Source organism: Passer domesticus, chromosome 12, assembly GCF_036417665.1.
Source record: "Passer domesticus isolate bPasDom1 chromosome 12, bPasDom1.hap1, whole genome shotgun sequence".
Lineage (NCBI taxonomy): Eukaryota > Metazoa > Chordata > Aves > Passeriformes > Passeridae > Passer > Passer domesticus.
In genome coordinates this window covers 18,575,246-18,598,125 of record NC_087485.1, presented here as the reverse complement: position 1 = coordinate 18,598,125, position 22,880 = coordinate 18,575,246, and the positions used below count along the sequence as shown (strand labels likewise).

Here is a 22,880-nt window from a genome sequence, read left to right as displayed (position 1 = left end):
ACTTATCAAAAACTTTAAAATAATAAGTAAACTGTTCACTGTTGAGTTCTGATGAGCTACTGAAAGCTGAACCTGACTGTCTTATGTGACTGTAAGAGGTTCATTCCTAAATACAATACTCTGGTCATGGGTTGGATTCTGGTCCAGTGAAGTCAAGGCCAAACCATCCCCTGATTTAATTAGAAGCAGAAGCAGGCCCCCATTTTAACCCTCATGCCTGCAAACGGAGTACAACTGGATGTGAAACAAAGAAGAAATATGTTTGAAACTGGTATTAACTCTAAGCTCTATTATCCCCCCTCCATAAGACTAAAAAGCATTAATTGAATTTTTTTTCTCATTCAACAGCAATCTGAAGTACTACTGGCCAAAATTCAGCCCTCACTCCCTCCAAGATAGCCCTGGCACAAGCAGAGGACCCAGTTTCTCCACTGTCATGCACTGGTTCCCATGGAGCTCCACTACCCCAATGTGCCCATGGAGCTGCAGGTGGGTTTTGCAAGGGCAGAGCTCAGTCTGCCTTCCCCAAATGCCAAAGCTGCAGCCTTGGTGTGAAGTGCACTGGTACAAATCGTTGGCCTAACGCAGTATGACACCAAAGAGGTTAAAGAGAGTGCCTGGTTTTCATTGTCCACTTTCTCAAGGGAGATTTGCTGCTGCCAAAGCGTCTCCAGACCTAAATGGATTACCTGCAGCAGAGGCAGCAGCTGCACTCCATCAGGAGGGAGGGGAGACAGGGCCTGCCCTGTGCTCTGGGCTCCCTCAGTGCTTCAGCCTCAAGGTGCAAACCTCAGCTTCCAGAGCTCACCAGCTCTTCTGAGACCCTTCTGAGACCCTTTTGAGTCTGACCATGAGGAAAGGTGCAAATGCTGCACAGTAACTTCCCAGCAGCCACGTGCAGGACTCTCCCAGGTTTTGCTTTATGCGACCCTCAGCAGGTAAAAAGCAGCAATTTTGGCCTTTGAACACAGACCACACTGCAGCAGAGCCAATTCCACACAGGACGGGTGAACACCACATTGCTCTGCTCTGCCTCTGTGTGCTGGTGCCCAGCTCTGACAGACAGGCAGTCGTGGTGCCTGCACCAGGAAGGAACACAGTCAAGCACAAGGGTAGAGCTAAGAGCTGTCCTGCCTGGCTGAGCTTCAAGTGAGAGCAAGTCAGGTAAAAACAAACCCCTGTAAAGTTTTTACAGATGTCATTTCATTTTCAAGCATCAAAATAATGAAGTACATGCTAATCACAGCAGCTGAGATGAAGGAGTAGGCAGTTTGGTGGACAGAGCATGGAGAAGTGAGTTTATGACTCTGGAGTTTAATTCCAGCTCTGCAGCTTCTCCCAGCTGTTAGTTCAGACTAGGAAAGCCACCAGCCTGGTGTCATTCTGTGTCAGTGGAGTTACAGCAGCCACGAGAGTGACTGACAATACCTGTCCCTGCCATCAGATTGTGCATTCAGTGTCAGCACAGCACAAGGGAACAAGCTGAGGTATTGCAAGGCCTAGCTATGCTCATCAATTTATTTCATTTCACATAACAACAACTTTGAACAAAGTTCATGGGGGTCACAGCAGCACAGGGCACAGCCTGCATCAGCTCCTGCCTGGCATCCTCCACACCAGCTTGTTACTCTGTGCTCCAGAGATCCAGCTTCCCTTCTGCTTTCACATTTGAATCCTGTGTTTGCACGCCTGCATATTTCTTCTATTTAAATATGCACTTTGTTCTTCAGGATTTCATTAACCCGTGAATAGATTAATTCAGATTTCAGTTACACAGCTACAAATGTAAAGGAACTCCTTCAAAAGCAGCAGAATCACATCTTTATGAAGGCCAGGAGAGGCTTGTGCATGCACCTGTAAGGGCAGGGCACCTTGTGCTCACCTGACTTTTGGTTTTACACCCTCAGCAGTCTTTGAGACCGAGCACTGTGGGCACCCAGCAGAAGCAGCAGGGCTCAGGTTCTGGGAGCTCCTCAGCACACCAGCTCCAGCCCTGGTGTAACTCCACAGAGCACAAGGATTATTTTGGCCAGGTCTATGATTAGGCTCATTTTCTACAATAGGCCTTGTTTTCATTTAAGCTTACAGTAAAACTCTCATTGACTTCACTGGAAAAGAGATCTGGCCCAACAGACCAATATCCAAACCACCTCCATTTACTTCAGTGGAAGGAGGCAAGGAAGTAAAATGGTCCAATGTATTTTTAAATCTTTAGATTTCACAAATGATCACAAGCATGTAGGTCACAATATGCACACAGAAAGACACCTACGACAACCACCAGTGGGATCATTAAAATAATTAAGTTAGGCCTAGAGACAAATTCATTTCATAACATGTTCCTTACAAAACAGATACCCCCTTGCTTCATAATCTAGGGAGTCTGTTTTATAAACTTCCTAAGCAGTTCATGAAATATCCCCCTAAGCAGACTAGGTCTACTTGCCATTGCAGGGTCTCTGTAAATCAGAAGTTTCTGAATCAAAGACAAACAGCAGTGATGTGTGTTCAAAGCCAGCTGGGAAGGGGTGACGCCTCGGCAGCTCCAGCGGTGCCGTGGTGAGCTCTGACCTGGGGACACGATTTCCAGTGCAAAGCTGCTGAACCTGCCTCTTCACACAGCTCCTCTGCACGCACAGCACACCGAGCAGCAATCAATAAAGGAGATCCCCCTTTGTTTTAAGTGTAAAGATGCTGCATTTCATGGTACAGCATCTTTACTGTACTTAACACCACACTGCTGAGCAGGAAAGAGCCTCCACTTGCAGCAACTGAAGAGACAATTACTTCCACAGCATCCTGTGGAAGTGGTCTCTCAAAATATACTGCAATGCTAGTGCTTTCCCTCTTACCATCCTGAAACTGACTGCTGAAAAATACTTAAATTATGCTGCTGGTACCAAAGTGCCCTGTCAGGTAAGGGTAAGCAGAAGTAGCAACAAAAGAAATGACAAACCAAACTTGACCAAAAAGAAACTGAGATAAACACAGAGTGCAAAATGAAAAAAAAAAAAAAATTGAAATTTTGGTATCCTTGTCTGCTGGCTTCTCTCTTTTTTTTTTTTTTTTTTTTTTTTTTTTTTTTTTTTTTTTTTTTTTTAGTAAACCAGAGTAGCTTTCAACCTGTTGTAAGCAGGAAGGGTGGGAATTACTGATGTGGTTAAGTGTAACTCAGCTACAGCCATGTTATTATTGCAGAACATGAGAGGGAAGAGCAGAAAACAAGGCAAGGTCAGCTGGGGTTTGCACCAAGGACACTGGACACACATTTCCATGTTCATCTTTTGGACTGCCCTCAGCAGCCACAAGTGCCATCCCTCCTGCCCACAGCCTGGCTGCACCAGCTGCATGAATCCTGCCCTTCCTTCTCACTGGCTGAGGCAAGGAAGCTGCTGTCTGGGTAGGACTGTGCAATCCTCTCAAATTCAGGGGTTTTGAACCTGTGCCAGGCACAGCACCACAACACGGTATTTCTCTAAGTCATGCAAGTGTTGATTTTCTATCTGCTCCTCCACAGAAAGAGCTCAGTCTGCCCCTTCCTAGTCACTGTAATACCCACTTATGCCTCCACACAACCCAGGCTGCAAATGTAGAGAGAAAAAAATAATTCCTGAAAAAATGCTCATCAGAGACCAGCCAGGCAGTGTCTTCTTGAACACTTCAACTTTTCCAAGTAAACACACAAATTATTTGTTCATCAACAGGACTCAATCTCAGCACCCAACTGCAGTAAGGTTTGCACTCCAAAGGCTAAACTCTGCTTTCCTCCCCAGAGCCTCTGGGCAGCTCCCAGCCTGTGGCTGTGCTGGGCAGGGCAGTGGCTACCAAGGCCAGAAGGAGTAAACACCTTTGTGACAGCAGAGAGCTCAGCTCTGCTCTGGCTCCCCACACGCCAGCTCATAGGAGATCCTGGAGAGGTGGACACAAACAGGACTAAAGAATCAGTTTGCATATAAATTCCTGCCTTCCCACCTCCCTAAATCAATGGGATGCAGGATTAGGATTACAGGGATTATTCTCCTTTACCACCAAAGCTACTGCTCCAGCTGTGCAACAGCAGAGGGAACATGTGGAAATCTGCTGCCAGTGTGCTCCTTCCATGGCTGTGACAGACACTGCATCCAGGGCTTTGTCCAGCCAGTGACAGACACACAGGGCCCTTAACATCACCACTCCCAGCTGTAAATACATCCCTGTTACAGAGTATTTTTATTTTCCATAGAGACCAAGCCATGTACTCCTCCTCTAGCACCTGGGACCAGTGCAGCTCAAGCTGCAGCAGCCCTGGTCAGTGCTCCCCCTGCTCAGGAGCTGAGCTGGACATCTCCAGGAGCTGTGCTGGACGTGCCCTGGAGCTGTGCTGGATGTGCCCTGGAGCTGTGCTGGACGTGCCCTGGAGCTGTGCTGGATGTGTCCAGGCAGCAACACACAGTGCTGCAGGACACAACGCCTGCAGGAACAAACACTTCACACCTTTCCCAGAGCTGCAAGGATTTGTGTGACCTTGGCCATGTAGCACCTGTAATGAGCTGGCTCTGCAGATGGGGACAGACAGGTTCAGCTTACACCCTGATAAAGCAGACTGGCAAAGGGAGACCCTTTGCTTGCTCCAGCTCCTGCTTTGATAAGTACAACATCCACAGGCAGACTGGGGATGAGAATGAGAAGGGGGAAAGGCCCTCCTCTGGGTTTTTATCTTATGGGTTCTGCTGGTCCAAGTTCCCTTAGAAACCAGAGAGACATCTGCTCAATGACCAGGTAAGAAAAACTCCAAAGATTTATCTCTGAATCTCCAGTGGATGATATGAATCCAAAAGCTATGTTAATCTCTGTAAGAATTCATATGTTAATTCAGAAAAAGCACTGCACATAACCAAAACCTCTGGGTTTTGGCTCCTTTCCTTGCTCTCATCTGCAGCATCCACCCAGCTGCCTGGCAGAGGGCAGAGCCCCGGGCAGCCTGGCAGGCTCACCCCTCGCTGCAGAGCTGCCACGCTGGGCTGGCATGGCAGAACCTGCCCCTCAGAGCACTCCCAAAGTGCAGGGCAAACACTCGCTCCTGCCTCTTCAGGTGCTCTGCCTAAAAGTCTGTGCATGGGTTAAGTTGACAATAGCTATTAAAATTAATGAGCTCTGTGCTGCAGCTGACATGCAGGCACGTGCTGCAGCTCTGCTGGAACGCGGGGTGCAGGACCTGCTCTGGAGCTCCTTGGGCTCCCAGCTGGGACTGCCAGGGTCACCCCACAGGCAGGGCACTGCACACTGGCCTGGGGGACAGAGGGGCCTCACAGAGGCTGAAATGTGCCCCTGTGCCTGGAAAGGCTGTGGGGGTGAGGAGGGAATGGAGAGGGACCGGACACGGCACAGCTGCTGGGTGGGTGAGCAGCACAGAGTGACAGTGGCACAGAGAGACCTGGGACACCTGAGCAAGGATGGAAGGGACTGCAGGGCACAGAGGGACCTGGGACAGCTGAGGGAGGATGGAAGGGACTGCAGGGCACAGAGACCTGGGACAGCTGAGGGAGGATGGAAGGGACTGCAGGGCACAGAGACCTGGGACACCTGAGGGAGGATGGAAGGGACTGCAGGGCACAGAGACCTGGGACACCTGAGGGAGGCTGGAAGGGACTGCAGGGCACAGAGACCTGGGACAGCTGAGGGAGGATGGAAGGGACTGCAGGGCTGCAGCAGCACGGGGCTGTCCCAGAGAGCCAGCACTGCTCCAGTGGGGATCCTCCCTCAGCTGTGCTGTGCTCTCACAGCCACCAACACTCCCTGCTCAGAACACCTCTGGCCTTCACCCCACTTAACCTGTCTAGAGCAGAGGCCTTGTTTAATCACTGATTTACACCCTAACTGCCAGCATGGGGTAAGTGACAAAATTTGCTAATTGGACATTGTCTTCAGGCAATAACCTCAATAATACACAGATTTGATGGAAAATTAGCAAATAAATTATTGTAAGAGTGACAGTGAATACATGAGTAAGATATATGAGATGTTCTCAGCTCTGCTAAATCCAGAGAATTATATATCCTAAATATATCCAAATTAAGAATTGCCCTGCTCCCTCCCAAGAAGTGCAGAGTGGGGCCCGGTACAGAGCCCTTCATGTGAAGGATGACGTGGGAAATCTGCCCAGCAGATCTCAGGAGGTGTGTCTGAGAGTGAAAGCACTGCATCCAGCTGAGCAGGGTCAGTAACCGTGTTCCATCAGGGCAAACAGAGGGGTCCTCACACCTGGAGCAGAGAATTCCCCTGAACTCAGTCCAGAGCGGGGGGAGAAGCAGCTCTCAGGTGTCAGTGCTGAGCTCCAGCAAGCACAGAGGTGGAGGTGCTGGAGGAAAAGGCAGGTGAATTAAACCCCAAAGACACCCAGAGAGTAGCTGGAGTCAGGTCACGGGGTAGGAGAGCTTGTCTAAGGGGGTCAGAAGAATGATAATGTGTTTGACAAGAAACATCCAGAGCAGACTCATGCTTTAGGGGACTCCTTTGTAAATCACCAAAAAATTCCATGGGTTTAGAGGAAAGTGAGGAAGGGATATGACTGGAAAATGACTGTCTTGTAGAGAGGTCATTAGTTCCTGAACCAAATAATAAAACCTGTGCTGGCTGTCCTTGGAGAGCCCAGCTCCAGAGATGGGGTGGCAGAGCCCAGTGCCCAGGGAAGGGCTGCACTGCTCAGCTACCCTGGCCATTTAAATTTATCATGTTGCTATTTTCATTGTAATGTTATGTTTTCTTAATCCACAGATTAAGAGTTAATTAAGAGCAATTTTCTGTTAAGTTGGATTGTTAAGTTTATTTAGGGTCAGGTCTAATTCTTACTCATTTTAAGATTTCATGTTTTATTCCATTTTTGTTAAGATAAATTTTTTATTCAGCGTCAGTAATGTTATTTTTAAGTTTTCTTAAGCATATTTTGGTAATATATATAATATACACTCTATATTTGTACAAGTATTTTAACAAGTATACCCTTGATGTTTAAATATGTTAATCTAAGTCCAATTTAAAGAAAGTTTAAATGAAGTTTAAATTTAAATGAATGATGTGGCCCATAAAATAAATAAATAAATGCTAAATTTACTGAGAGACTAGAAAGGGTATAAAAAGTGTATTCTGGTTTTAGGAGCTCCATCCTGCCAGGGAGAAAGGCTGGGAGCAGAGCTCCCAAACCCCCCAGGGGAGGCTCTCTGCACCCTCACTGCTCCCACCTGGATAGTGGCACTGCCACAGAAATCATTCCTCTCCCCTTTGCCATAAGTAATGCCACAGAAAACATCAGCTTTTATAGCACATGGAAGTGTCCTGAACAGAGGGTTATACACAAACTATTCAAGAATGGAAGGTAAATAGATTTGCCTCGTACAGCAGCACAGCTCAGGGAGAGCTCACAGCAATTCCCCGAGATAAAAACACTGCTCAGGACTGTGAAAAGGACAGGATTCTGACACACACAAAAAAAATCTTCTTCTGCTTTCTAAATTCAAAGTGGTATCAAAATTTCCAGTGAAATCAAGAAACTGGGGCCTGCTGTGGTCTACAGGGATTTGGAGCTTTCACTTCTTTTCTGCTTGAAGTCAATGAGATGTCTGCCAGAGTTCAGTGGGATGAGACTGGGGGATCTGGCAATGCCTTTGGGTGTTCCTGGCTGCACCTGAGGAGCTTGAACTTTTGGTGCAGGCTTGTTTTCTAAATGGAAAAACTGTCTCACTCCGTTGGATAAATACAATTTGCAACTCACTCTGTGGATGTGCTAGAGGTTTTGCAGCCTTTACAATCTGTCATATAAATCCACATTCAAGTGTCAACGTGTGAAGGGGCTGCTTTAGAGGTCCTCTGGGTGAAAACAGGAATGAAATTTCCAGAGCAAATGCTACGAAGATGAATAATTTCTTTACCTAGCCAATTATTATAGAAAAAAGGTGCTGATGGTAAGGGTCACCAGAATTCAACAGAGTTTTTTGGTTTGGTTGGTTTGTTTTTGGGTTTTTTCCTTTTTTTTTTTTTTCCCCTGCAATTCAGTACTACAAGAACTGGGAGTTTAAGCAGGAGAATTTGCAGAAAACAAACTGCCTGAAATTGAGCCTCAGATCCAGGTAAGACAACATCAACCTCCTTGTACCTTCAAAGCTTGTCAACTTCAATGACAATTTAGGGTATGCATACAAAGTGGCCCCAAGTAGGTGCAGGATATGGGAATAATAATATTATTTGTTAGGTCATTTCTGAGACCACCATCATTATACTGTTGTTGATCACATTTTCTTTTTATGTTTCTCATTTCCCTTGCCTTTCACCCTCTGAAAGGCCAGTTTTTTTCCTTGTGTGTGTTTTAATTCAAAAAGCCAACTGAAAGGTGTGCAAGAGTAGTGGGTGAGTGTGAGTGGTTCAGAAACCACCTTTGACAGTGGCTGTTGAACCCTCTCCTCCTTTGTCACACCAGTTGTGCCTGCTCAATCTTCTCCTCTTAAGAGAATTTATGTGGGCAATAAAAATTTCCGGGAAAGAGAACATCTACCCCCTTTAATGCCTAATCTGGCACCCTTTACTTATGCAAATTTCATCAATGGACAAATGCCCTGATCACAGGGCTGCACTAATACAAACAACATCAAAGACTGGGTCAAAGCTGCTCTGAAGCAACTCCAGGATCTCTGAAATGCAAGGTTTGGCCTCTGGCTTCACATTAACAGCATTCACCAAGCCCAGTGAGATTTCCCCCGTGTGGTCCTTCCCTCCCAGGGGTGGCAGAGCAAAGTCCCTGCTCTCGAGCAGCATCTCCCTGCCAGGTGTCACCTGTGTCACAGCAGCAGCTCCTGCCTCTCACTGAAGTCAGCAGGGACTGAGTTTGCTCAGGACCTCCTAAAAATACTGAGGAAGTTTTCAAACACGACCTGGTGATTTATTTTTCCCACCAGTATGTGATGTTTCTGTGCATGCACACCTGTTTATACACATGCTCACAATCCACGTGTCCTTAAAAATCCAAGTACAGTACATGTTAAAAAGCCTGCAAGCTGGGAGCTCTTTGGGATCTGGGAGCACAGAGAAAGCAATAGAAATTGTAAAACACAAAAAAAGGAAGTTTATTCTCACAGTTTTCAATTTCAGTGAGCACAAACTATTTTACGTGACTGCAGCTAAGATTTAGCAAAGCATTTCAGCATATGCTTATATCTTTTGCTGAAATACAATCTACAGATTTTTGTGATTTCTTGGATTTGAAGCTTTTAAACTCACACTCAAACCAAGAGTTTGACACGCTGAGCAAACCAACCCAGAAAGCTCTGCTGGAGCAGCGTGCCCGTGCCTCTCCGTGTGGCCATAGATGTTACACCTCTGGCAGAAGCCCTGGCACCATTTCCAGATATTTTGCTCAGAAGAGCTTTCTCCCTCCTCCTGCCCCCTGAGAGACCTGGGAATCCTCTCCTGCCCCAGCACAGCAATGCCAGCCTGTGCCCCATGGAAGATCCACACCAGGGCAGGGAGCAGCACCAGGAGCTCCAACCATCCCCGTGGGGAAAACTGCAGGTATTTTGCCTCAGCCAGGAATGCCAGCAGGCCAGACTCAGTGAGGGGCTTACAACTAATTCTACTATGCAGCACTGCAGAAAAAAACCAACATTAAAAAAAAAAAGATAATAAATTAAGATACAGCCCTCACCCAGTTTCATAATGTATCAAGCTGTATGTCCTACTTGGGCTGCTGGTGAAGGTTTATCTTTTGCTACAAAAATGATGTCATCTATAGGTTTCATGCTGGAAGCTCTCACTTCAGTGAGAACTGAAGTTTGAGCAGCTGAAAAAGCATTCAAACCTCATGAATTAACATAGCAATATAAACAAAAGAGAGTACACAGCAAAACATCAGGCAGCAAGAAAGCTCTGGTCAGTTTTGTGCTTTCAAAATCTGAAGAAATATGCTTTTGTTACTTATCACACAGAAAAAAGAGAATTTTGGTTCAGTACAGTATTCTCTTGAAATAAAATCTGAATTTATGTATATTTTCCCAAAGCTTCTATAACTGAAGCTTTTATTAAGTAAGTTTGATGTGGGGCATATATTAAAAATAGCAGCAATATTTTAAAATGTGGAAACAGATGTGTCACTCTATTACAACTGCTGAATCTTCACTGTATTTTTTAATACCGCAAAACATTTGTATGCTTCTCTATTATAAATCTCTCTTCACTAAACAGATTCCTTTATGATTAAAGTAGTACTACAAAAACATTATTAAACAGACACCGTCCAAAAAAATCATATTGTTTTGGTCTGATCATAAAATATAGGTATTTTAATAATTGGGCTTTTTTCCATAGAGACTTTCAGCAGCTCCCTTTCCTTGGAATGAAATCCCAGCCATATGCTTTATGATACTAGAGGCATTTCAAGGTGTCTCCATAAATGTCATTTATTGCTGGGGAACCTGCCAAATCTGCAAAACCCCTTAGTTCTTTTAAAAGAAAAATGTTCAGATGCAACTAGCACTTTACACTGGTTGTCATACCAAAAAAGAAAAAAAAAAAATCTCTCATGGAATACTGACCATGCAGGTAGCAAAACCTGTGGCAACAAAATCTGGGCTTTGGCTTGCTTTGGAGCCAAGAGTGCCGTGGGCACTGCACTCACACTCACATTCACACTCAGCCTCTGGAGTCACCCTGAGCAGCCTCAGTGGTAAAAAGCTGCACTGGTTTAGTGGCCATAACTCTAAATCCACATCAGGCACCTCTCAGTGTCCTGCTCACCCTCTCAGAGCAGTGCCCTGCACTCTGCCCAGGATCCCCCAGCTCCTGGTGCCCAGCACCCTGCAGAGACCCCGTGTCATACACAAATATAACCTCGTGCCACAGCTATTCCTAACCAGGCAGATCTGGAGTCTATCCTGAGATAACGCTGGCCAGATCGACATAAATCTTGCCAGACATGTCACCAACCTGCCCAGCACAAGGCACTGCACTGAAACTCACAGGAATTTCGTCCAGCCTGTGGCTGCAGCAGCCGGAGCGGGTCAGCCAGGCGCTGCCCAGAGCCCTGACTGCTGAGGCTCACAGCTACCACTGAGCTCAGCATTCTGGCTGGCCCACAGAAGCATCCAAGAGTCCCACAGTAGCAGAACCATTCTTCCTCCTCGCGGAAGAAAAAAACAATTTTTCCCCCAAACCTGAAAGAAACAAGTTTCCTTGTATAGCTGGAAATAATCTAGGGCAGCACACCAACAGGTGCTTCAACGTATCAGCAGAGCGCGGAAGATGTTGAGAGAGAAAATGAATAGACTCTCTAAATAATATATAAATTGTACAGGCCTTTTTTTCTGCAGAACCCCAGTGAAGTTACTGTATAAATCAGAAAGTGAATTATTCATAAGCAGTGAATATATAACAAATGGCACTTGGCACTGAAACGCTCCTCACAGGTGCAGGCAGGGAGCAGCGGCAGGCGGCGAGCTGCCAGCGCCAAGGTCTCACCTGGAGTCTGGGTACTTGGTCAGGGTAGCCAGGCTGCTGGTGTACATGTGTCCTCCTACATCGATGTGCACGGGAGCGTTGGACTTGGTGAGTTGAGCTGGGAGAGGAATTCCTTGAGCAGCCAGAGGAGAAACCGGGGAGCGTGTCAGAGACAGACGGGACATGCTTCTTCCCTCCTGCAGCGGGGAGGCAAAAAGAACAGTTTCTCTTAAATGTAGCAGTGTGTTACCTTTCTCTCCAGTGTGATCACAGATCTAATCAGATCGGTTTTGCATCTGCCTGATCGCATATTCAGCTAACAAATTATTGCCACCACTGTAATTAAGTGTATTTGCATCATTTTCTTCTAAGTACCAGAGGGGAAGAGAAAGATGCTTATTAGCAATAAGAAATCAAGAAAAAAATTTTCAAGGTGTCAGCCTCAAGGGGCATAAAACAAACTGCAAAATTCTAATTAAAGGTCGTGGGCTTATGTGTTAGATGTGAAATATCCCCTGACAAACGAATAACCAATTTGTGAATTGGGATTCAGGGGGTTTTTGCAAGTTTGTCTCAGTAACAAGACACCTCGAAATTAGTGACTTCCTCAGTACCTAAGGCATTTAGTTTATACATCTAGTAAATTTCACTTCCAACTAAGATCAATTTTCTGGCTTATTTTCAATAATTGTGAAATAAATGGATAATTTTCAGTTAAGCCTTAATATCAGACCTAAACAACTAATAAGATTTCAAACTGAAAGCAATTAATACCTGGAAGCAGTGAAAACAGAAAGATAAATAAACTGACCCATGCTTTTAGGACAAGAAAGTACTGAATAACCTAGCACGTGAAATTATAAATGCCACAATCCACCTAATGTGTCCTGCCCTAAAAATACTGGAAAATTAGTGAAATTACTGAATTGACTCAAAAGATTTTCAGCAAAATCAAAGCTAAAAATACTGAAATGTCTTAGAAATGAACAGGACAACCTAGCAAAAGCAAATTCCTTTTCTTAAGAAAAGCACAGTTTATTCTCCATGAAATGTGTCTCAAAGCTGGTTTCAGTTCAATCGGTGCAGACGGCACACAGGTCAAACAGAAAAAAAACCCTTCTAGAAAAGTTTAACAAAATGTACATCCATTCTCCCCCTTATGGGGAAAGCAACATATGCAAAACATTATAGTTAAAGACATTTCTGAATATAATCTAATTTTCCTGGTATTCTGTAATTCAAGCATGCTACCAAGCACCCTGGCTCTTCCTTCCATCTGACAAGCACTTTACATGCAGCATTGCAAAGTGAATTTCTATTTCTCCCACATTACTTTGACAATGTTTCTTAGAAATCTAAAGCAGGTCTTGCCTTTCTCTTAGCAGTATTTCGCACAAGATGCCCGACTACACCACTTGATGAACATAAATCAGCAACATTCTTTGTAAATTAATTCCCAAGCTATAGAGAAAGTGACTGAAAATCTTAACAAATCTGAACAGCTTCACAAAGTCATCACAACATCTCCATTTACTGCATTTCATCTCGGTTAGCTCCTAAGCATTTCTTGCATCTACAGCACAGGAATACATCACCCCATTATGAATCCACATCCTTGTCTCTTCAGAGGCTGGATGGACAGCTGCACTGAGCACGCAGCAAATGCCAGCTCTGTCCTAGGACTCCTGTGTCAGCCGATGCAAAATTGGGCATTAACATTTTCACTACAGCACCACCTTCAAGGAAAGTGACTGAATCCTTTCATGACTGAAGATGTTGCTTTCTTGTTTCCCACAAGAGCTTGTTGTGGCCAACCTTCAGTAAATATGTCATATAGCATAAATAAAACAACTAACTTAAAAAACAACTTAGTATGTAAGTACCTGCAGTATTTTAGCAACGTGTTTACTAATCTGTCTGCCAACCCAGACAAAGGTTGCTGGCTTTTTCCTTACCAAAGAGCCCTGTAAACTCATGTTCAGTCTCTACTCCTTCACTTAAATGAAAGGGTCAGAAGACCCGGGCTGAATGTCAACCCTGTCTTTGTTCAGACCCCAACCATGATCACTAATGATAAAGGTACAGACCTTGCACGGTACAGGGCTGCCTCAGAAATAAATCTCACGCAGTTTCACAAAACAAGAGTCTAATTAGGGCTCATCTGCACCCCTTGTTACAATTTCCAAATGAAATCAAAGGACTTCCAGTCTTCTGTAAATGTGTCTTACATTTAACCATTTGTCTTGAAATACAGACATCAATTTTAAAATATGCACAGATAGCTAAAGATCAAGTGATATGAATCTATTTGTGCATATTTAAACACTGCTGCTATCTTAGGATTTTGTTTAATGTTAGTATACCAGTAAATTCCTTGATCTGTAAAGACTGAGATTCTCAGTGAGGCCATACTCACACAGTAGATATTTAATTTATACTATTCACTGGAGGGACCTTTTGAACAATCCTCTGCTTTTGGCATTTCTCAGCTAGAGCATGTGTTGAAAAAACACTTAATTATAGAAAATCACTGGAAAGCTAAAATAGTTCTCAAACTTTTATGGCTTTTCATACTTATTGAGGGTGCCACTGGCTTTTGGGGGGAGAGGAGGAGAAGGGGAATTAAAACACTGGCTGGAGAGGATTCATATTAAGAAATGAATTCCAGATTTTTATTAAAATCGTGGAATTCAATCCTTTTTGTATGAGCTCATTATCAAGAGGCACGACGGCTAAGCACTACTGCTCCAAAAAAAAATACCCCCTGTTTCTTAAGGTACCATAACCCTATTTCTAATGACTCCTTCCTCTTCTCAATGTAACACACAGCAAAAATTCATCACACTGAGTAATGTACTTATTTTATGCACAAAGCAAAATCCTAAATGTATTTATCCAGTGGAAGTCTTTATGCACATATTTTCTAATATGGATGAGAAAATTAAAACCTTAAGGGTAAATATCGCAGAAACACTAACAAACTTCATTTATTAAACCATGTAAAATAATCCTTGCTCTTTAGTTGCCTACAACAGGATACAGCATCCCAACTAGTGGCACAGGCAATAACCCTGCTCTAATAAGTAACACAGGAACCTGCTGAAGGCAAAATCAATAGAGCCTGATTCCCAAATTATGTGAATATTTAGTTTCTCAAACATTACACACCAAGATCTTTCAGAGCCAGCTTATCTTTTTCTGCCTTCCTAAGCTAACTGCTTGTAAAAACTATTTGCCCATGCAAAGTGAAATAATCACAATGCCATGCTCATTTACACACAAAATGATTTTGTGTCCCATTGTGCTCACAGTTGTTCAGCTCTCTAGGGGTGATTAAACTAGCTATGCTGCTACAGCTTGAGATGATTTCACTGAATCGTTTCTCCATGAAGTTGCTTCTTTGCTAAGCTGTTATTTTAACCATAAAAGGTAAACAGAAGGCAGTTGTAAGAGCTCCATTCAGCTCCGTGCCCAGGGCTATAACCCTAGGGCAGAGAATGCTGAAAGACTGCAGAATTTTCCAGGGTGTTGCCTTTCTTGCTCTAAAGCCTTCAGGAATACTGTTCATTTAATACATACTCTAGATGATACATTTCAGATCCTACTAAAAGAAAGACTTCAAAAGTGTAAGAAGTTTTGGGCGGATGAAGCTTTCCCACCTCTGCACATAGCTTGGGGCCATGGTAACCAATACTGCTGTTGATGTTGGGAAAATACAGGAGAAATAAACTGCACAGAGCAGAGCAGACAGATAGGGACAAGGGAGGTGAAAGGTTGCAGGAAAGAAACAGACAGCAGTCTGGAAGGGGGACGAAAAAAAAGGAAAATAATAAAAAAGGAGGCGGCTCTGAAGGAGGGACAAAGTTAAATCAAGGAGCAGGCACTTAAAAGACTACAGATGGGAAGCAAGACTAATTAAGGATGTAAAAGCGCTTTGTTTCTAAAGTTTATTGTTGCCAGGATAAAAATTAATTGAAACTAATGCTGTTATTCACTCGTGCAGTTTAATTCCTTCATGCACATTTAAGACGTGAAATGAAAACGGCAGGTTTACGGACCTGCCGTGGAGCTGCTCTCCCGGGGAGCGGGCTGGGGCCGCAGCACCCGGGCCCGGCTGCACCCCCGGCGCTGCCGGGGACGCCGCTCCTCCTCCCCGGGGACCTTCATTTCTGCACCAGCACACCCAGCGGGGTACAGCCACCCACTGCATCCCCCGGCCGCCCACCCTGGGCACTGCGGGCCGCGCTCCGCGGGCACAGGGCAGCGCTGCGTGCCCGGGCTGCGCCCGGCGCTGCCCGAGGGCACAGCCACACTGGGCAATTACCTTTGTCTGGCTGCGCAGGGACGGCGGCCGCCCGGCTCTGCCCCCACAGCCACCCCCGACAACTTGCCTCCGCCGTGCTCCCAGCCCGAAGACAAAGCGGGGCGGGGGGCTGCAAGCCCTGGGCTCGCTGGCTCCAAAATTAAAAGTCCATAAACATTTGCACACATCTCCACGTTGCTTTACTGAACACTGCACCGAGACGCAGAGGAGATCGTGCCCAAAACTTTTTTTTGGAGGGGGGGGGAGCAAAGGGGGAACTCCCTCTGGAGCTCTGCTTCCACCCCCCCCCACCAAAAAAAAAAAAAAAAAAAAAAGGAAAGAAAAAAAAAAGGAAAGGCTTTCTCCTTCCTCCCCCTCTCCCCCCCCCCCCGCAACCCGCCTCTCTCTGGCAGACTCCAGTCTATTTAGTGCAAGTTTCACGTCACCCAAATGCTTTTCCCTACTGATGGTCAGGGAAATCACCAGCGAGCAACGCACCCGGTCACTCAACTTCTGCCTTTTTCTTTTGAACACACTGTATGCCCGAAGGAAAAATTCAACCAAAAAAAAAAAAAAAAAAAAGGCACAACATGGCGTCCTTTACTTATTCCCACATAACAAGAAAGGAGATGTCTTAGATGAATGCAAGAAAAAAAAAGTCAAGCCCGAATCCCCGATCCTGCACATTTTCCGCGCAGCCAATGGTGGTGAGCATTAGCCAGGCTAATGTATTAATTTTGCAGAAGTGTGCCACATCGCATGCAGGAGCAGGAATGCAAACTATAGCCTAGAGTGGTTTGAAGTCTACCCCAAACCAAGCCTTCCACTCTCACTGGCGCCAGAGTTTCATTCACAGCCCGCCCGTGTTTTCCATACGCGGCGCTCCCCATTGTCGCCCGCCTTCCCTTTGTGCCGAGCCGCCCCGCCGCCAGCCCCCGCGCCCGGCCCGCGCGGCCCCGCGCTCCCGCTCCGCGTGTACCATGCGAAAGCGCGGAGCGAGCCGCGCTGCCTCCGCCGCGCTGGGGCTTGGCCGTCCTCAGAGCCGGGGCCGGGGGGGCAGCGGGAGCGCGGGCACCCCGGGCCGCGGGGCTCCGCCGGCGCTGCCCATGCTGGAGCGGAGCAAAACAAAACATACACACACACGCACGCACACACACACAGGCACACACACACACGCGCGGCGCTACCAAAGCGGGGCGGCTGCAAACGGCTCCTGTAGCTTTAAAAAAACACCCCTCCGCCGCTGCTCCCCGGAGCCGGCAGCCGAGTGAGTTTGAAGAGGCACTTTCCAAAAAAAAAAAAAAAAAAAAAAGGGGGGGGGGGGTGGGAAAAGAAAAAAAAAAAAAAAAAAAAAAAAGAAGGAGCGCGAGCAGGCGCGAACCGCGCGGTGCGGCGCGATGCGAGCACGGCGCGCACGGCACGGCACGGCACGGCGCGCTCCGGCCCCGCACGGGCGGGCGCACGGGCAGCTGCGGGAGCCGCTGCCGAGGTCCTTACCTTGAGCACAGAAGAGATCTGCGAGCCCCCCTTTGGCTTTGGGCTCTGCCGGGGCTGTGTGTGGATGGGCTCAGCTTTTTGCTTTTATTACTATCTTTGCTCCGCAGATCCTGCTGTGATTATTATTATTTTTAAAGCTTCTCTGTCTCCTCGCTCTTCCCCTGCTTTTGCTGCTTCTTTTTCTATTTATTTTGTGCGTGTGTGTGTGTATGTGTGTGTGAGAGAGGGGGAAAAAAAAGCCTTTAAATGAAACTGCCGAGGCTGTTATGAGAAGAAAGGCAATAATCCCGTCTCTAAATAACAGAGGGAAGGGAGAAGAGGAGGAAAAAAAGCGAATTCTTGCTCAGGGCTTTGCAAACGCCTGCAGGGCAGAGGATTAGGCTACAATTAGCTCAGCCCTTTGCTCTCGCCCTAGCTAATTTTGCGATGAAAATTGGATATTTTTCCCTCCTTTTGGTGAAGGTCTGCAGATTTTACTCCCCCATCCCCCACCCCCCCAGAATAAAATAAAATACAGCCCTTGAAAATGAAATAAGGCTGGGAAGGCGGCCGGCTCCCCGGCCCGCGCCCCCGGCGCCGCCGCCCGCAGAGCCGCTCCGCGCGGCGCGGCCGGGGCGGGAGCCCCGCGCTGCCCCGCGGAGTTCCGCGCAGCCCGGCCCGGCCCGGCCCTGCCGGGGGATAACGGTTCGGTGTTGGGGAGGATCAGGCCACTGTCACGTCCTTCAACAGACTTACTGAAAAGAAGAAGGAGGAAAAGAGGGGGGGAAGGGGGGAAAAAAGCTGATTTTAATCATTGTTATTTGGTCTGATGTAATATTTCCCCAGGCATTTTCAACTAGGCATAAATTTTCAGCTCCCAAATAAGTAACACAGGGCACGTTTCTCACATCTCTTGACTCCTCTGTTACAATTAGGGTAGCACCCACTCTGCACTTGTTGATAAACTAGATGAAGTTAAAAAATAAATAATAAAAAAATATCCCCGACCCCCCCTTCCCTGCAGCACCCAGCGCCGCCGAGGTGCGGACGGGGGGCCTCGGGGGCGGGGGGGGGGCTGCAATTATTCCCAGCCATCCATCCTGCCTGCCTCCCCCTCCCTTTCACCCTTTGCTAATGTCTCGCATTGTAAACGCCAAATTTCCTGTAGGCCATTAAAACCAAATGACGTCTATCGACATGCATTGTGCTATTGCGGAGCGCCCTGGCAGCCCGCCCCCGGCCAAAAGCGCCATTTCAATTAGAGCGCGCGGCGCGATGGCGCGGGGCTCCGCGGGCGGCTCCGCGGGCGCGCAGCGCGCCCGGCCCACGTACCGGGGGGGACCGGCAGGGAACCCCCCCCCCCCCCTCCGTGAATGAGGGGAAAAAAAAAATTTTAAAAGGCAAATCCCTCCCTCAACTTCCAGCCAGAGGCGCGGGTCTGCCGGTGCCTGCGTGTTCCTGCGCGCCGCCGCGGGGGACGCGCCCCCGCTCCGCGCTGGTCCCCACGGAAGTTCGGCGGAGGGAGCGGGGCCGCTCCGCGCCCCAGCGCGGCGCTGCCGGCGGGCGGCCCCGCGGCGCTGCCGGCGCTCGGGGCGGGGGGGCCCGCCGCCTCCGCGCCCGCGGAACGGCGCCGCGCGCGCCGGCGGCCGCGGCTCGGCGGGGCCGCAGCGCCCACTAGCGCGCGCCGCCGCGCGGCCGTTACGCAACGCTGCGCGGCCCCGGGAGGTCAGCGCGGGGAGCGCCCCCCGCGCCCGCGCTGCCCCCGCGCCGCCTGCGCTGCGCCGGCCCGAAAGCGGCCGCGGCGCGATGCGGGCGGGACACCCTAAAACTGGGGGGGTTAAAGTTTTCTTCCGTGGCAGGAATAAACAGAAACTTTTCTCCTAAGGGGAGCTTTTTTTTTTTTTTTTTTTCCCCTCCCTTCTAGAGTACAAACTACAGGAGAAGAGGGAAATTTTCTCATTAAAGTTACATCCCTGCAGTTAGTTCAATTACTTGATATATGCAGAAGATGTTGTAAATTTAAAGATTTAAATAGCTTACAAAGATGCCGGAGGCTCCATCAGTTAATTTCCTTAATTTATGGATTTTTAGCTGAGCTTCTGAAATGAAAAGGAGAATGAGAACTAGGTCAGCAGAGAGATTTGCATCCAGAACAGACTAAAATTTGTTTTCCTTGACCATCCCATCAGCCCAGGTGTGATCCTTTGTGGGGGTCACTGTCCCAGCTCTGCCCTCCAGGCTGGCACTCTCTGCCTCTGTGAGCACGGCACAGAGGGGCAGATTTTATTCTGAAATAGCCTCCGAACACCACCAGCGTGTCCCCAGCCAGCTGCCTCACCTGGTGGCTGTACCCAAGTGCTCTCATTTCCTCAGCACTCTGGTCAACAAGTGGATGCGAAGGGGACGAGCTCCACTGGGACGGTGACCTGCCGCGCAGCCCGAGTTTCACCAGCCTTTTTGTAGGGGTGCGGGCGGACTCTTTGGAATGACTTGGCATCATAATTTTTACTTCCTTTGTGAATTACTGACTGCTAAGTGAAAAATAAATACGAGACTCTCGAACAGCAATCAGAGCTGCATAAAAATAGGATGCTTCTGCACTAAGGCACGCTAAAGAGGAAAGAGAAGACCTAAAAATACTGCACTTGTAGGAAAAGTAGAAATGGTGATCTGACTCATCCCAGCACATCTGTGACAGGCACTGTTTAATTGTGCTGCACGGAAATGGGATGCACGGATAGTAAAGATTCGGTTTGTTTGTTTGCTTGTAGATCAAAGCAGGCACAGTAGCACTTGGGATGAAAAAGCCTGCGCATGGTACGTAACTTGTGCGGGATTGTTTTTACTGTGTCTGAGGAAAGGACAATGGACTTGGAGCTTTGTGTTTTTTCTTGCCTCTATTAATGTTGAAGGTAATAAAGGTACGCGTTACAGCTCTCTATTCACGCTCTCGTTTCTTTCTTCTCGCCCAAGTGTGTGAGTGCTTTTCTGTTGTTTTGTTTCAATATGTAAGAATATATACATATGAATCAATACTTAAAAGATTGATATAAACTAAACAGTTTTAGGAAGCAACATTGCGGTATGATTAGTATTGGTGTTCATGATTTAACATTTCTTTTCCCACTAGATGAAGTTTCTAAGATTTGCAAGGTACGTGTCAAGGACGGGTATATAAATGGATTTTTATTTATTCACAACTCCAAGACTAATTGCTTCTCTTTGCCTGAAGGCCAAGAGATTGGTTTTAATATGACACTTCAAAAGTATTCATAGAACTACAGAGATACTAAGTGTCATTGTTTAAGAGAGAAATCTCGCTATGCTACTTGTGACCCTGAAAATAAAATCTTCCACTGTATTTTGAATCCTAATGTTGTTTTTCAGAGTTTCACTTAAAGCTCAACTATCAAGAAGTGTACAAAGGAAAATATTAAAGAGTATGTAGTGAACAGAAAAGAAGAAATACAGTTAGAATTGAATATAACTTATTTTCTCAATAATTATATTATTCTCCCTATAAAGCAATACAAAATTTGTGGCAGAAGATTCTTGAGCTCGGTTGCAAGATATTAGAATTAGAAATTATAAGTTGTAATTTATCATAGGTGTTTAAAAGTTCTTAACCGAATGCCCAGCATGTGTTTATTACAATCGAAGTACTTCAAAATACAAAATTCGGATTTTTTTTCTTACCAACAGTTCTTTGTATTCTCTGCAGAGGCTTAAAAATGGAATTGGATAGAACTATTCAGTAATCTGTTTTTATACCTGATTATTCTATAGTTTACTTTCATTTTTTAAAATAAATGGTTAAAATTTACACCTAAGACAGTGTGAAAGAGAAATCCATAAGGAACTCCAGCTCGTTTTCTTTTTTTTTTCCCTGAAAAAAAATAATTGTGTATGTTACAGGACAGAATATTACTAGATCATGAAAATATGCTGATTTGAAGGAACATAATATAAGTTTCCTATCAAAACGCTTATCCAAATATATTTTGAGATGTATGAAAGAAAGTATCATAAAATGACAAATAACATCAACCTCTTCTGCACTGTGCTCTCTGTATCAGAGCAGGATAATTTCCAGTTGGTGTTTTCTTGAGGGCCCTGTATGACTTTGTGGTAGTAGACCTCATCCTGCCTTTGTCCTTACCCTTTTCCTTGTTTTGTGGGTTTTATCCTGAGGTTTAAACCTGACTTCAGTACTTGTTATGTTACATAACTTGAGGCATTCTGGTGATGATACCAGAATTTCCACTAACTACAAAGAGTGCAGGGAGAAAACTGTGGAGTGCCTGGTCCTCACCAAAACTCACCATGTTCTCCCAGGCATTTGAAGATAAAGCAGAAGTAAGGGAGAAAATGGATCATTTCGTGAAATGTTTAAAGCAGACAATTAAGGGGTTGTTCCTTTAAAACAAAGGAATCAATGTCTATATATAGATTAATACTCCTCCCAGTCACAGTTGAGACACCACTGTAGCTTAGATGGGCTTTTATCTTGGAAGAAAAGGTTTGAGTAAATAATTGGGATTTCAAAAGCAGTTGCCGGACACCAGGTGCCCGCTCAGTCAGCAAAGGCTCCGTGACTGTTGCTTTCAGTGGGTTTTCACAGCTGTGACTGGGTTTGACTCTGTCTCCTGGGCCACAGAGGCACTGGGGACAGACACATCTGAACGCAGAGGTTGGTGACTGACCGTGGGTGCTGTGGCTGCCACCATCGCTCCCGCCACTGGAAATGAGGGACAAGCAGAACCTGTGGAAAGCTGATGTTACGTATGTGTTGAGCCTCCAAAAAGGTTTGTTCTTGTGAGGAACCTGAAAATATTAAGCATCTTGAAATCCCTGTACTTGCTGCAGTCAGTTGACATATGAGGAATAATACAAAGAAAGGACATCCCCCAGTTGAAGCAAGTTTTCAAGCCAGTTGCAGTGCCAGTCATTCTGGAACAGGAACTTGGCCCAGGGTTTGCTAATTAAGTCAAATAATTGTTTGTCATTTGTAGACAGATGAGAGGTTTCCTGAGAGCAGTAAGCATGACCACGCAAAGAAAAAAATGTGATCATTAGGAAATAACCAAGTCTTGTCAGTCTTTTCCCTTGAATGCTCTTCTATTCTTTTCAAGAAACAGCTTGCTGCTGAGTAAGTTTACAAACCATTACTTTATTGACTAAATACAGATGGACTGTTTTTAAAACTATCCATTATCCAGTGCCTAACTCGTGACAACAGTGTGATACAAAGAAATAATCTGTCCTGGAATGCCAAAATGAAATAGCTTGTCAGGAAATACAGTATAGGAAAGGTTTGTTTGTCTCTTCTGCTTCCAACTGTTATAAGCCAAAGATAGGTTCCAAAATGAAATTTACATAATCAAGATGTCCCGTGTTAATGTTCAGTGGTGTTTCAAGTTTCACACATTTTTTTAAGTGCTCTACCTCCTCTTCTTAAACAGGTTATAAGAATGAGGAGTGTTTTTAACCTGTTTAAGTAACGTGTGTGGTGTTAGCTTTTAGCTATTTATTAAATAAAGCTTATCCATATTGTATATGTCACAGAGAGGAGAAAACATTTTTATGGCTGAGTTTAATCCATTCATTGGTTTATTAGAGACACAATGTACTCTGAAGAATGCCA

General features: G+C 46.0%; 1 protein-coding gene across 4 annotated transcripts in view; it reads right to left on the bottom strand.

Annotated features, from left to right (window-relative positions):
* The window catches only part of KCTD15 (potassium channel tetramerization domain containing 15), a 46,336-nt gene extending 28,579 nt beyond the window's left edge, over window positions 1-17,757 (bottom strand). Inside the window, exons 1-2 of one of the 4 annotated variants that reach the window (XM_064386930.1) lie at window positions 17,258-17,757; window positions 11,479-11,654 (exon numbers count right to left, since the gene is read on the bottom strand). In XM_064386930.1, coding sequence (XP_064243000.1) covers window positions 11,479-11,642 — 164 coding nt within the window. In that variant the 5' untranslated portion in view covers window positions 11,643-11,654; window positions 17,258-17,757. Of the gene's footprint in view, window positions 1-11,478; window positions 11,655-15,781; window positions 15,887-16,739; window positions 17,043-17,257 lie in introns of those variants that run through there. The other 3 variants (XM_064386929.1, XM_064386932.1, XM_064386931.1) reach the window with 3 other exon arrangements.
* Between the last annotated feature and the right edge of the window lie 5,123 nt (window positions 17,758-22,880).